Source organism: Galleria mellonella, unplaced genomic scaffold (genome assembly GCF_026898425.1).
Source record: "Galleria mellonella isolate WM207_F2 unplaced genomic scaffold, CSIRO_AGI_GalMel_v1 utg261, whole genome shotgun sequence".
NCBI lineage: Eukaryota > Metazoa > Arthropoda > Insecta > Lepidoptera > Pyralidae > Galleria > Galleria mellonella.
Window position 1 is genome coordinate 396,467 of NW_026442057.1, and position 14,503 is coordinate 410,969.

The window sequence follows — 14,503 nt, forward strand, 5'->3', positions numbered from 1 at the left end:
GACCCCGAGCGCTTCTACCGCCTGCTCGAGGCCGCCGAGGGCCAGGCGCGCCACATGCAGGTACTGCCGCCCTGCCTCGCCTGCTCGAGTGCCTCGAGTTCGACCCCGAGCGCTTCTACCGCCTGCTCGAGGCCGCCGAGGGCCAGGCGCGCCACATGCAGGTACTGCCGCCCTGCCTCGCCTGCTCGAGTGCCTCGAGTTCGACCCCGAGCGCTTCTACCGCCTGCTCGAGGCCGCCGAGGGCCAGGCGCGCCACATGCAGGTACTGCCGCCCTGCCTCGCCTGCTCGAGTGCCTCGAGTTCGACCCCGAGCGCTTCTACCGCCTGCTCGAGGCCGCCGAGGGCCAGGCGCGCCACATGCAGGTACTGCCGCCCTGCCTCGCCTGCTCGAGTGCCTCGAGTTCGACCCCGAGCGCTTCTACCGCCTGCTCGAGGCCGCCGAGGGCCAGGCGCGCCACATGCAGGTACTGCCGCCCTGCCTCGCCTGCTCGAGTGCCTCGAGTTCGACCCCGAGCGCTTCTACCGCCTGCTCGAGGCCGCCGAGGGCCAGGCGCGCCACATGCAGGTACTGCCGCCCTGCCTCGCCTGCTCGAGTGCCTCGAGTTCGACCCCGAGCGCTTCTACCGCCTGCTCGAGGCCGCCGAGGGCCAGGCGCGCCACATGCAGGTACTGCCGCCCTGCCTCGCCTGCTCGAGTGCCTCGAGTTCGACCCCGAGCGCTTCTACCGCCTGCTCGAGGCCGCCGAGGGCCAGGCGCGCCACATGCAGGTACTGCCGCCCTGCCCCCGCCCGCTCGAGTGCCTCGAGTTCGACCCCGAGCGCCTGGAAATCCTCCAAATACACATGGAATTTAGTACGATGGGTTCCAGGGGACTCCACGTAGAGGTCGGCCAGACAGGGTATATGACTATGAATATACCAATGGGACTAGTAGTCCGCATTACTAACAATCTTTTCCTCAATTTGAGAAACTATATTTCAGGAATGAAAAAGTAGATAATTAATATTGACCTTTATTTCTTAGGGTATAACGACGGATATCCCTCAGTATATCATCCACAAGCTGGGCCTCTCGCGGGACCCGCTTGCGGAGCTGCACGCACCGCCACCGCCGCCGCCCCCGCAGACCTCCTCACCATCTAAGTATGTTACTCGTTTTACTGTTAATTAGTGGCAGAATGGGCAACACTGTCCTTCTACCAAAATTTAATATATATATATATATATATATATATATATATATATATATATATATATATATATATATATATATATATATATATATATATATATATATATATATATATATATATATATATATATATATATATATATATATATATGTTGCTCATACTAATACTACCAATTCACTCCGACTTCGCACGGGTACAAATTGTACATGCGTATAGATAGATTTTTAGTAAAGAAATATAAATAATATAAATATATATATAAATGTAATTAGATTATTATATATATTTATATTATATATTCTTTTTTAAATTCAGGGTGATAAATTTTTAAAGTTATTTCATTATTAGCGGCCCGTCCCGACTTCGCACAGGTGGATATTTTTACATTTTAAAAAGTGGCCATTAAGGCTGCATACGCGACGGAAGATTAAAAATGGAGTAACTTCTCCCGTTTTCCCAACATTTCCATTCACTGCTCTGCTCCTATTGATCGTAGCGTGATGAAAAGTATACTATAACCTGCCCAGGAGTATGAAGAATAATTGTACCAAGTTTCGTTAAAATTCGTCGAGTAGTTTTTGTTTCTATAACAAACATACAGATAGAGACAAAAATTTTACTGATTGCATTTTTGGCATCAGTATCGATCACTAATCACCCCCTGATAGTTATTTTGGAAATATATTTCATGTACAGAATTGACCTCTCTACAGATTTATTATAAGTATAGAAGATAATAGTATAATAACAAACAAATTTTATTCGTATAGACCGGTACAGACTTGTATGATATGCCATGTTATAATTTATATATGAAGAAATTTGGTTAATTAACAGTCATAAAAATTTGAATTTACTAGAGGAATAACACCTGAGTCCTCAGGAATAGCAACGCATGGGGGGTATCATGGGCGCAACAGTATACTCTGTTATGTGCATGGTACTGCTCATGTCTATAGGCGACGGTTACCACTTTTCATCAGGTGGGCCGTCAGCTTGTTTGTCATTCTAAGTTGTTTAAAAAAAATAAAAAAAAAAAAAAGAATAAGAATGAATGAATTTGAATTTATATTTTAATGTAATGGTTACCGGTTTAACTTACGTGTAATTTGGTCGAGGAAGCTTGACTAGTTTCGGAACTATTCGGGACTCTTAATCTTGAGCAGCTGAAACGCGAGCGCGAGGCTGACTGTGCGCCTCAGCCCGCTGGGGGCGACCTGTGTGTACTTATGAAATTTTTAACACAAAAATTATATATTTCACATTAATACAATATTCAAATCCATTGCCATTTAAATGGTGAAGTTATCAAGAAACACACCGCCATCCGATATATATGCATCGTGGACTAAATGTAATGGTCTTAGTACGGGTAACGTTATCATATGCAGGTCGCGGGGCCGGGTGTCCCCGCCGGGCGGCTCGGGTGGCGCGCCGCCTTCAGAGAGTGACTACCAGGTGATCAAGCTGATATCCAACGGGGCCTACGGCGCCGTCTACCTCGTCAAGCACAAGCAGACCCGGCAGAGGTGAGATTAAACAAAGTACAGTACCCTTGTTCTCCTTCAGAGGGTGGAGGTGTTTAACTTCGGAGTACATGGGGAAGTTACCCCAGATCGGAATATCTCTTTTAGGGAGTTTTCGCCACAAAATATAGAAAAACTTTTCATTGATTTATGTGGATATATTATGTTGTTTACTAAGTAACTAAATTAAGACCAAAATAGTGAGTTAAAATTATGTTATACTAATGCCAATAACTAAATTAAAACCAGAAGAGGAATCTCGGTCGATAATTTTATATGTATGTAAGAGTCCGGTCTAAAAGACTTGCAACTTATCCTAAGTCAAAAATTCCAAGCCAAAATACTTGCAGCTTATCTCAAAAAAGATTGCAGGTTATCAAAGGATTTGCAGTCAAGAAACTTGCAGCTTATCTCAAGCCAAAAGATTTGCAGCCTATCCCAAGTCAAAATAGCTTATCCTAAGTCAAAAGAGTTTATCCCAAAATATTTAAGTCAAAAGACTTGTAACTTATTCCAAGCCAAAATACTTGCAGCTTATCTCAAGCCAAAAGATTTGCAGCCTATCCCAAGTCAAAGGACTTGCAGCTTATCCTAAGTCAAAAGACTTGTAACTTATCCCAAGCCAAAATACTTGCAGCTTATCTCAAGCCAAAAGATTTGCAGCCTATCCCAAGTCAAAGGACTTGCAGCTTATCCTAAGTCAAAAGACTTGTAACTTATCCCAAGCCAAAATATTTACAGCGGATCTCAAGCCAAAAGACTTGCAGCCTATCCCAAGTCAAATGACTTGCAGCTTATCCTAAGTCAAAAGACTTGTAGCTTATCCCAAGCCAAAATACTTGCAGCTTATCTCAAGCCAAAAGACTTGCAGCTTATCCCAAGTATCAACATAAGCATTTTTTAGAGTTATTAAGATTTCATTATCGGGTATTAAATACTTAATAATTAAAGTAAATTTGTAAAAAATTGGACACCTGTGTTTCTTCCTATGTTGCTTTCTTTCTAAAGCAACTAATTTCAATACCAATGAATGCAGTGGTATATGACATATTGTTAATATTCTTTTGTCTCGCAGGTATGCAATGAAGAAAATAAGTAAAAACAATTTGATACTAAGAAATCAGGTGGAGCAGGCGTTCGCTGAGAGGGACATACTCAGTTTTGCTGACAACCCATTTGTGGTGAGTTTGTACATATTTTTAAGCGATTATTGCGTCAAATCTGAACTTGAATTGAAATTAGAATTTAGTACTGTATCGATTTCATATTTAGTTTGTGCCGTTCGAAGCTACAATTTGGGGCACCAAAAGCCTTGTTGTTGTTGAAAAGAAAAATCTACTATTAGTAGATTTATAAATAAATAAAAAATAAAAGTTTAAGTCCGCGTTCTATATTTATATATTTTCAATGTAATGCGTTTATAAAACATACTATTAATAGAGGATACTGAAATGGTAACCCCATTGACAAAGACATTGGCTTGCGCAGGTGACTATGTACTGCTCGTTCGAGACGAGGCGGCACCTGTGCCTGATCCTGGAGTTCGTAGAGGGCGGCGACTGCGCCACGCTGCTGCGCGCCGGGCCGCTGCCGGCCGACATGGCGCGCCACTACTTCGCGGAGGCCGTGCTGGCCGTCGAGTACCTGCATTCCTACGGCATCGTGCACCGCGACCTCAAGCCCGACAAGTCGGTACCCCGCCACCTACACCGAGCCGCCTACCCCGAGCCGCCTTCCCCTCGCCGTCTACCCCTCGCCGCCTTGCCCCTCACCTTATGCCCCTCACCATCAAACACTCGTCCTCTTGCCTCTCGCCATCTAACCCTTGCTAACTTGCCCTTCATCTCTCCACCTACCCGTCTACCCCTAGCCCTTCAGGGGGAAAGGTATCATTAGTAATGAGGTCAAATAGCCACATTACTAGCAATATACCCTGTCAGGTTGACCTCCACGTTGTTTCCCCTGGGAACCATCGTGAACAATTCTTGTTGAATTCGTCACGATTGGCTAACTGACCTGCTTCATCCTCACCTATCCTCACTCACTCCTTCACTGGTGCCCCGCCGGTGTATACCGATAGCGCGGGTGGGGCTACCATTCCATTATCACCCATTAAAAAAACCCTTGCCCTTCGCTACCTACCCCTCGCCCCTTGCCACCTACCCTTCGCCTCTTAGTCCTCGGCCGTCTGTCTTAAAAACAGAAACACTGCGTAATTCTCGTTTAGCTCAATCGAACTGAGATATCTTTAATATTACTAGTTTCCCTGGATATCTCAGCTGCTTGAAACATACTTCCTAAATTTTGTGTTAAAGTAAAGATTGATCATAAATTTCATAAAAGCATGTTTTTTTTCTAATAGTCTGCTCATCACGGCAACTGGCCACATAAAGCTAACTGACTTCGGACTCAGCAAGATGGGTCTTATGTCATGTGAGTATTGGAGTATTTTTTGTTAAATTTGTAATTTTTGGATGCTGACAATTTCTGATTTTATTACATGGTTTTACTTATTACTACTTAATTAAAATCTGTTAAGTGCTCATATATGCCATAAGAGTGAACGAGAAAAGAATATTAATTAAAATAATAGAGAATAGAGGAGGCAAAATGCTGGGCCACCTTATACGACATGACGATTTTTTTAAAGAGCATTGTAGAAGGAAAAATAGAGAGCAAAAGGGAGAGGAAGACCGAGGAATAACTACATGGGATAGATAAAAGAAACACTAGGTGTCATGTCGTATAGGGAGGTCAAGGATATGGCCTGGGCTAGAGCTGGCTGGAAGAAGATGCATGAATTAGTTGCACCGACAAGAGGAAACTCTTAAATGAAAAAAAAAAGTGCTCATATACCGACACTCATATTCTTTCCTTTGGGAATGTAGCACCATGTTAGCTATTAAATGTCCATTGCTAAACATAGAGAGAGTTTCAGCAGTAGTTGTCACGTTTGACAAGCGGGTTGGCAACCGCAGTTAGGTTTTGGTGATATTTAAAGAGGGTCAATGTTGCCCATCCCTCGACCATTATGTACCCTTAGTCACCTTTTACGATACCCATGTGAAAGGAAGGTTTGAAGGCACGTACCTAGAAATACAATAAAGTCCCAGAAATACCTACTATCCCATTATAACATTCGTAGTTTGGAAGGGACACATCTTTATTTATTTAACAAATAAATTTATGATATAAATCAACAGATGCTACACGTATGCGAGTGAGCGAGACGCACGATGTAACTTCGGTTCACGTATGCAAATGAGCGAGACGCACGATGTAACTTCTGTTGCATGCAAAGCATACTGACCGATAGGACGCGTGTTAGCCAATGTGGTTATCATTACTGAATCCACTAGGGCAGTGTTTTTCAATATTTTTCATGACGCGACCCCCTTATTATGTAAAAATATCTTGAGACCCCCTACCATCCACGGTTTCGAATGTGTTTTATTATAGTAAAATTATGAAATCCGTATAGTTGTATTTATATTCACAGTTGGGTATCGATAAAATAAAATAAATACATAATAAAGTATCTAAAACAGACATGTAATTACCAGAGGGAGACTGTACATAAGTCGATTGCTTGGGTACTGTCCCATTCGTGTTTCAACCGTGAAGCAGTTGTTTGCATGGCTGTGTTTCAGTTTGAAGGGTGGGATATGGCGTGAATTTACAGGGTACAGAGGAATAACACCTGAGTTCTCAGGAATGGCAACGCATGGGGGGTATCATGGGCGAAACAGTATACTCTGTTATGTCCGTTGTACTGCTCATGTCTATAGGCGACGGTTACCACTTTCCATCAGGTGGGCCGTCAGCTTGTTTGCCATTCTAAGTTGTATAAAAAAAAATGTAATCTATGTCTGTTATAAATACTTCATTATGTATTATAGATTGTTTTGGTGTATTTATGAAACTGTTGATTTATCACTGCTTCGCGACCTCCCGCGACCCCCTTGTAGAGGTTCGGGGATTCTCCAAGTGGTCACGACCCACGCTTTGAAAAACACTGCACTAGAGCGTCCGTTCTACTTGGATATTTGTTCTCATACTTGTATTTATTATTCAGTGGCAACGAATCTATACGAGGAGTACGCGGACCGCGAGGCTCGGCAGTTCTCTGATAAGCAGGTGTGCGGTACGCCCGAGTACATCGCGCCCGAGGTGATACTCAGGCAGGTGAGGCCGCAAAGAGCTGCGCACACGCATATACACAATCTTACACCCGTTTACTCACACATACACGCGTACACATGCAACCACACGCATACACTCATGTACGTACACACACATACACGTACAGGCATACGCGTACACAAGAACGTGCTTTTTTTTTAATAAAACCCCGCCTGCGTTAACGGTATACGCTGTCGGGACCCCAGTGAGGGATGAAAGGTGAGGATGAAAAGGCAGGTCAGTTAGCCCATCGTGATGAACACACCTGGGATTCAGCACGATGGTTTCCAGGAGGAACCACGTGGAGGTCGACCTAATAGCGTATATTGCTAGCAATAGGACTGGAAGTCCGCGTTACTAACAACCCCTTCCCCCTACACGAACGTGCTGTGACTCGATTACTATATTGAATACACAACTCTTAGATTATATAGATATAGTGTCTTCATATAAATGCTTCGAGAAAAATGGATTAACTTTTTCATACAATTTTGTGTGATAAATAGTTATGATTCCTTTATAACTTCTATTTTTATTTTGTTTTATAATTTTTGCATGTTTTTAATGTGTAAAAACAAATTTTATTTTTTAAATAATTAAATATAGATGAATGAATGAATGGTTTATTTTCTCTTCACAAAAGGTAATATAAAGTGACAACTTGAGGTACAATTCGATATGACGACCAATTTTGTGAGAGACTGGTGCTTACGGTAGGTTTAGAAGTACCTGTGTCACAAGTCACCAGTGCCCCATCTCCATGGACTACACAAATTCAAGGCAACCAATTAGTGTTATAATACACAGATAGATACATGAATATATATTATGTGCGTAAGTATATAAAACATTGATAAAAAGACGAGTCAGCTGACAAAAAGTTGACCCGTTTTTGAGAGTCGATGCTCTATCTATACTAAGACATGATTATACATATATGTAAATTGCACCATCTGTAATATGCATGGCAACCCTCGTGTGTTGCTATTCCTGATAAATGACACTTATCTGTTTCTGGTCAGGGTTACGGCAAGCCGGTAGACTGGTGGTCTATGGGGATTATCCTCTACGAATTCCTGGTCGGATGCGTGCCGTTCTTCGGTGACACACCTGAGGAATTGTTTGCTCATACGGTCAACGGTTTGTATTACTATCATAGAATCATTAGCTTTGTTTTAGCTTAGGACTTAGAATAATAACTTAATCAATTTGTCGATCGCTCCATGTATGGGGACTTTAATCATTATTATTCTATCGACTGTTAACTGTCCATTAATAAACATAGGCCTCTCCCATAGATTACTATAAGGAATGGGGGCTTTATGCTTTATCCAGAGGGAGACTTTGTACAAAAGTCGATTGCTTGGGTACCTTTGTCCCATTCGTGTTTCAACCGTGAAACAGTTGTGTTTACGTGGCTGTGTTTCGGTTTGATGGGTGGGATATGGCAGTGAATTTACTGGGGTACAGAGGAATAACACCTGAGTCCTCAGGAATGGCAACGCATGGGGGGTATCATGGGCAAAACAGTGTACTCAGTTATGTCGATGGTTCTGCTCATGTCTATAGGCGACGGTTACCACTTTCCATCAGGTGGGCCGTCAGCTCGTTTGCCATTCTAAGTTGTATAAAAAAAAATGCTATAAAAGAGTTTATTTCATAGATTTATCCTAGCTTAGAATGTTGATTTAACGTTAATCAACTTATTGATCGCTTCGTGTATGGGGGCTTTAATCATTGTATCAGTATTATGTCATAGTATCTTTATGTAAATATTTGGAGTTTGTTGCGTATGCGCAGACGACATCGAGTGGCCGTCGGAGGAGGACTTCCCGATCGCGGCGGAGGCGCGCGGCATCATCACGGAGCTGCTGGCGCGCAACCCTCGCGACCGCCTCGGCACCGGCGGCACGCACCAAGTCAAGGTCAGTCCTCGTGAATGGCGACGCATGACGGATCCTATACTATGGTTCCACGGTTCATGTCTGTAGACGATTGTTACCATTTTCCATCAGATGGGCCGTCAGCTTACCACCTCAGTGGTAAAAAGAAGTCAGTCGACAACGCGCAGTGTCAGTGCAGTGAAAACCTCTTTTTGCATGCACGTTAGACCAGTGTTTATCGCTTCTGCGTGACCTATATAAATACGCGAACTGTTCCGTGTACTATCTATCTATTTTCCCTACTATTTCTGTACTGTGCTTGTAAATAGTTTTATTTCATCATCGCTTAATTATATATGTTTTAAAGTCTATTATTTATTTATTTGACAAATACTACAGCCATTAAGGCGCTATAAGGTAACAAAAATCAAACCCACTTTCACATTTGTAAGTATGGACGTGTCCTTTCACAGGAGCATGTATATTTCTGCGGACTGGACTGGAACAACTTACTGCGGAGGAAGGCGGAATTCATACCGCAGCTGGAGAACGACGAGGATACCAGCTATTTTGACAGTGAGTGCTATTTTGATTGTACGTGATTGTTTAATGGTGAGATTAGTCCCCATATCGTGGGAAATCGTTTAACTTATGTCCAGTGTACAATGTCAAAATTTCAACATAATATAATATTTTTTTTTTATATTAATATTCGTCATAATACTCAAATACACAATAATAATAATAATTAGAAATTTAATCGTTACGCTGTTTTTTTTGTTGGATGAAAATGGATTGGTAACCCCGCCTGCGTTAACGGGATACGCTGGCGGAGCACCAGTGAAGGGTGATAGATGAGAATGAATACAGGCTAGTTAGCCCATCGTGATGAATTCATCAGAAATTAACCATGATAGTTTCCAGGGAGAACCGCGAGCAAGCAGTATATTGCTAGCAATAGGATTCTCAGTCTTCATTACTAACAATCCCTTTCCCCCCGTCATGGTATATTGCTAGCAACGGAGCTATATTCTTCGTTGCTAACAATCCCCAGCTATATGTGTTGTAAACGAGTGTATGTATGTGTATCGACAGGCCGATGCGACCGATACAACCACAGCGAGGTGGACACGGACGAGGCGGCGGAGGGCGCGGAAGGTGCCGAGGACGCAGTGTTCGCCGCCTTCTCGAGCACCTCGCCGCAGTGGCGCCGCCACTACCACCACTCGCATTCACACTCGCATTCACACTCACACCCACATTCGCATTCCGCGATCTCGCACGACTCGAGGGTGAGTATTCCTCTACTAAAACTCTAGTCCTACATTTAGCGTATCTTTGATCGCATATTTCCCTAGATATAGATTTTTTTTATCTATTCAAGCTAGAAACCTGTCAGTCTAAAAAGTTACAAAAAACAATTAGATACAAAAAAATACCTACAATATTTTCACTAGATGTAGATTTGTTAAAATGAATGTTTTTTTTGTTAAATACCCTCAAATGGGTTAAAGCTGAAAATCAGTGTTTTGTTCCTTGAACAATGTTCCACGCTGAGCTTCGACGACTTCTTTTGTATTGCTGCAGATCACACATAATAACACAATTTTATAAATCTTATGTTGTTTTATGTATTATCTATTCTTATGAACATGTTGTGTGTGATTAGTAACAAACAAATAAACGATATATCTATCTATCTATCTAAATAATTAAATTGAATGTGATGTCTTCGTTGGTGCAGAGCACGGACAGCTGGCCGGGCACGCCGGACAGCGCGGGACCGCCCACCACACCCACCGCGCCCACCGCAGCGCTGCATCATCATCCCAAGTGTCCGGTACGTAGGATCACTTCGCCGCCATCAGCATTGTCATCATCTTATCATCTGTTAATTGTCCACTGCTAAAATTGTATCTATTTTACAGGCTGTTAATACTGTCTGTCAAGGAATAATTGATAGTAATAAAGAATAATTTTTAGGTACAATATGTATCGCTAGATGGCGTTGTACAAAATAATTGTAAAGAATCAGAACACTGAATAGGTTACGTTTAACAAAAAAAAAAAATACAACGCAGTACTACTGTTCATTAAATGTATCAAATAATTATTTAAACTGTTGTTTATGTTGTGTTAATTTTGGAAATTTCGAGAATATAACTAACGAAAATGGAATATTGTTCAATAGAACAATAATTAAAAAGTAATAATAAAATGAACTCTAATCACTTTTGAATAGTTTTTTTTTATAATTCTATCTCTTAATTCGAAATGTTGTTTTAGCGTTTTTGTTCGTATTTAACTGTAAACATTAGATATTGACTGCATATGAAGTTATTTGTTCGTGTTGCGTGTGGTCAGATGGTGGGCGGCAGCGCGTCGACGGCGGAGTCGTCGCAGACGGACTCGGACGACGTGTCGCCGGCCTGCCGCCGCCGCGCCACGCTGCGCCCGCACGCGCCGCCCGCGCCGCCGCGCCGGCCGCGCCGGCCGCGCCGATCGCGCCGATCGCGCCGTTCACGCCGCACGTGTCCATGGGCTCGCTCGGCTCGCTGCCGCACTCGCTCGTAACGCACCACCACCCGCCGCCGGCTGCTGCGCTCGCCCTCGTACCGAGGACGTATGTACTTTTCCTTTTTTCATAACCTAACTCTCCCACCAGATGTCGTTCTGTCGCAAAAATTGTCCAAGTTGACAGTTAGGTTCAGTTTTTGTAAGGGGAAAAATACCCATTTCTCTGTTCGTGAAAACCTTCCCCGGACTTCAAGAAATATTAAAGAAAAGGAACAAAATCTGAAATACACAGACTTGAGCAAATTCTGAAAAGTTTGTTCTCTAAAATTCCTAAATTTGGCTCGACTAGGAATTTTTGTATTGTGAATCTATCGCAAGATTATAAGCAGATGTGCTGTTGTCTAGAAAGTCGATACCTTTATTGTTTTTATACAATTTTATTTTTAAACTCCTCAGTGTTGGGGAAAGTACCAAAAGTTGTATCACAAAATTATGATAAAGATCGGTTGTTAGATTAAGTAAATTTATAATCCGCCTGTTAAAACGTCAGCACATCGATCTCCTATCGATGGAAGATCGGTAACGATGTATTATATACATTTTTAAGTGCATTGCATGCGTCGTTTTACATGATGCACAGTACTCGGCAGTCGGTGATGATATGATGATGAAAGTACGCCGAATGTGGTCCCAGCATAAAGTACTCACATTTCTTAGGAGTCATGGATCGTTTGTACTCTTTTTTAAGCATATTATATTGCTATGACATGAGTTAGTGAGACAGCAACATGTGCGTAGAATAACCAGTCTTACAAAGGTTACAAGGCAGAAAATAATTATTTATATACATATATAGTATTAAATTCCTATACTTTTTCTGGAAAGTGTTCTCAGTAAAGGTTAAAAAAATTTTGTTTACAGGTCAGACATCGTAAAAAAAGAAGAGAGGAGTATAGAAAAACCGGAGAAGTCGAAGCCAGCGTTCCTGGCGACGAAGTCGATGCGACGTTCGGCGAGCACGTCCGGATTATCGCTGGTCATACATCCAGGTAACGTATATTATTAATGTTTATATATTTATATATAAATCATATCCACTGTTAACTGTCCACTGTTTAACGTTGGTCTTCTCCATAGTCTGGCTCTAGTGAGGGATGATAGGGGAGGAAGAAATGCGGGTACTTTGTCCATTGTGATGAATTCAACAAGATTTAACCACGATGGTTTCCACGGGCACCATGTAGAGATCAACCTGATAGGGTATTTTTTTTTTAATGGACGATAATGGAATGTTTTTTTTTTAATGAGTGATAATGTAATGGTACCCCGCTTGCGCTATCGGGATACGCTGGCGGGGCATCAGTGAGGGATGATAGGTGAGAATGAAAAGGCAGGTCAGTAAGCCCATCGTGACAAATTTCACTAGAATTGACCACGACGGTTTCCAGGGGGAATCGCGTGGAGGTCGACCTGATAGGGTGTATTGCTAGCAATGGGTCATTGACACCCCATTACTAACAATCCCTTTCCCCCTGATAATGGAATGGTAACCCCGCCTGCGCTAACGGTATACGTTGGTGTAGCATTAGTAAGGGATGACAGGTGAGGATGAAAAGGCAGGTCAGTTAGCCCATCGTGATGAATACACCTGGAATTCAGCTGGTTTCTATGGGGATTATGGGGAAGTCGACCTGACAGGGTATATTGTTAGCAATGGGACTGGTAGTCCACATTACTAGCAATCCCTTCCCCCCAGATAGGGTATATTGGTAGCGATAGGGCTGTTGGAGCCCGCTACAGCAGTCCGCATGTTGAGGCGCAGTGTCGGTTGCAGCGGACGAGGCGGGCGGCGCGGGGTCCCCGTGCGCGGGCAACACGTCGTCCACCAACTCGTCGCGCGACTCGTCGCCCTGCCGCGACCCACCCTCGCCCTTCGCGCTCGCCAACCACTCGTCAGTACACTTGTAACATACTTTCAAAAGACACTTGTTATTTTTTAAATGAACGATCGTTGATAGATAGTTGACTGTCCACTGGTGAACGTAGGTCTCTCCCATAGTGTGGCACTAGTGAGGGATTGTAGGTGAGGAAGAAATCTGGTTACTTTGTCCATTGTGACGAATTCAACAAGATTTAACCACGATGGTTTCCATGGGCACCGTGTGGAGATCAACCTGATAGGGTATGTTTTTTTTTATAGATGATAATGGGTTGTTTTTTTTTAATGAATGATATTGGAATGGTAACCCCGCCCGCGCTATCGGTATACACTGGCGGGGCACCAGTGAAGGATGATAGGTGAGAATGAAAAGGTAGGCCAGTTAGCCCATCGTGGTGAATACACTTGATAAAAAGAAGAAGGTACTCAATTCGGTATTTTTTTTTTATTTTTGTTATATCGTAACTCCGTCAGTTGTAGATCGATTTGCATTTTTTTTTTTTTTAAAAGGATCAAATTTCTAGATTGGTCCCATAGAAATTTTAACAAAATCGGTTTGGTAGTTTATTTTATAGACCATAATAACTGGTTTTCCCACAATTGTAGTTTTATATTTATTTTACTATTGAAAGGTTCCCACGATTGATCACAATCTCATCTGATGGAAAGCAATGATGTGGTGTAAGATGAGGCTCGCGGGCCCACGAATAGCCATTTTTCATTTGTCTTAAATTGGTGTGAAATTTAGATGAAAAACAAAAACATAAGCAAGGAATGAGTTTCATTCCTTGGTCATGTGCATGACCAAGAAAGACGCAAAACGTAAAGTACGAACGATATACAGGTCGTCCGTTGTCAAAAGGATGAAGGATAATTATTATCGAAATTTTTATCGATCCGTGCGAAGCTAATTAAATTAAAATAAAAATTAATTATTAAGTTAACTTTAACGCACTGTCTGTCATGGTTAAAAATTTTTAAATTAAAGTAAAATTGTAATAACGTGCAATGACGAGTTAACTCGTCACCGGCCAGCAAAGTGTTAATACAGTTAGTAGAACATAACCGTTATAATTGTGTTACAGTTTAATTCAGTCGTCGAAGCCCCCGATCGTGGTACGGCGCGGCCCGCGCGGCTTCGGCTTCACGATCCACACGGTGCGCGTGTACTACGGCGACACGGACTACTACACCATGCACCATTTGGTCTCGGTCGGTACAGTATTATGTTTATCTGTCTGTTACTCATGATAACTGTAATTGT

General features: G+C 42.5%; 1 protein-coding gene across 1 annotated transcript in view; it reads left to right on the plus strand.

Annotated features, from left to right (window-relative positions):
- Nucleotides 1–14,503, plus strand: part of LOC113521053 (microtubule-associated serine/threonine-protein kinase 3) — a 94,766-nt gene that overhangs the window by 59,020 nt on the left and 21,243 nt on the right. The window contains exons 12-27 of the mRNA XM_052895031.1: nucleotides 1,024–1,142; nucleotides 2,584–2,721; nucleotides 3,794–3,899; nucleotides 4,207–4,406; nucleotides 5,081–5,151; nucleotides 6,794–6,903; nucleotides 7,923–8,040; nucleotides 8,701–8,825; nucleotides 9,257–9,359; nucleotides 9,879–10,075; nucleotides 10,528–10,623; nucleotides 11,148–11,274; nucleotides 11,358–11,406; nucleotides 12,222–12,349; nucleotides 13,135–13,252; nucleotides 14,325–14,451. Of these exons, the coding sequence (XP_052750991.1) occupies nucleotides 1,024–1,142; nucleotides 2,584–2,721; nucleotides 3,794–3,899; nucleotides 4,207–4,406; nucleotides 5,081–5,151; nucleotides 6,794–6,903; nucleotides 7,923–8,040; nucleotides 8,701–8,825; nucleotides 9,257–9,359; nucleotides 9,879–10,075; nucleotides 10,528–10,623; nucleotides 11,148–11,274; nucleotides 11,358–11,406; nucleotides 12,222–12,349; nucleotides 13,135–13,252; nucleotides 14,325–14,451 (1,932 nt within the window). The remainder of the gene's footprint in view (nucleotides 1–1,023; nucleotides 1,143–2,583; nucleotides 2,722–3,793; nucleotides 3,900–4,206; nucleotides 4,407–5,080; nucleotides 5,152–6,793; nucleotides 6,904–7,922; nucleotides 8,041–8,700; nucleotides 8,826–9,256; nucleotides 9,360–9,878; nucleotides 10,076–10,527; nucleotides 10,624–11,147; nucleotides 11,275–11,357; nucleotides 11,407–12,221; nucleotides 12,350–13,134; nucleotides 13,253–14,324; nucleotides 14,452–14,503) is intronic.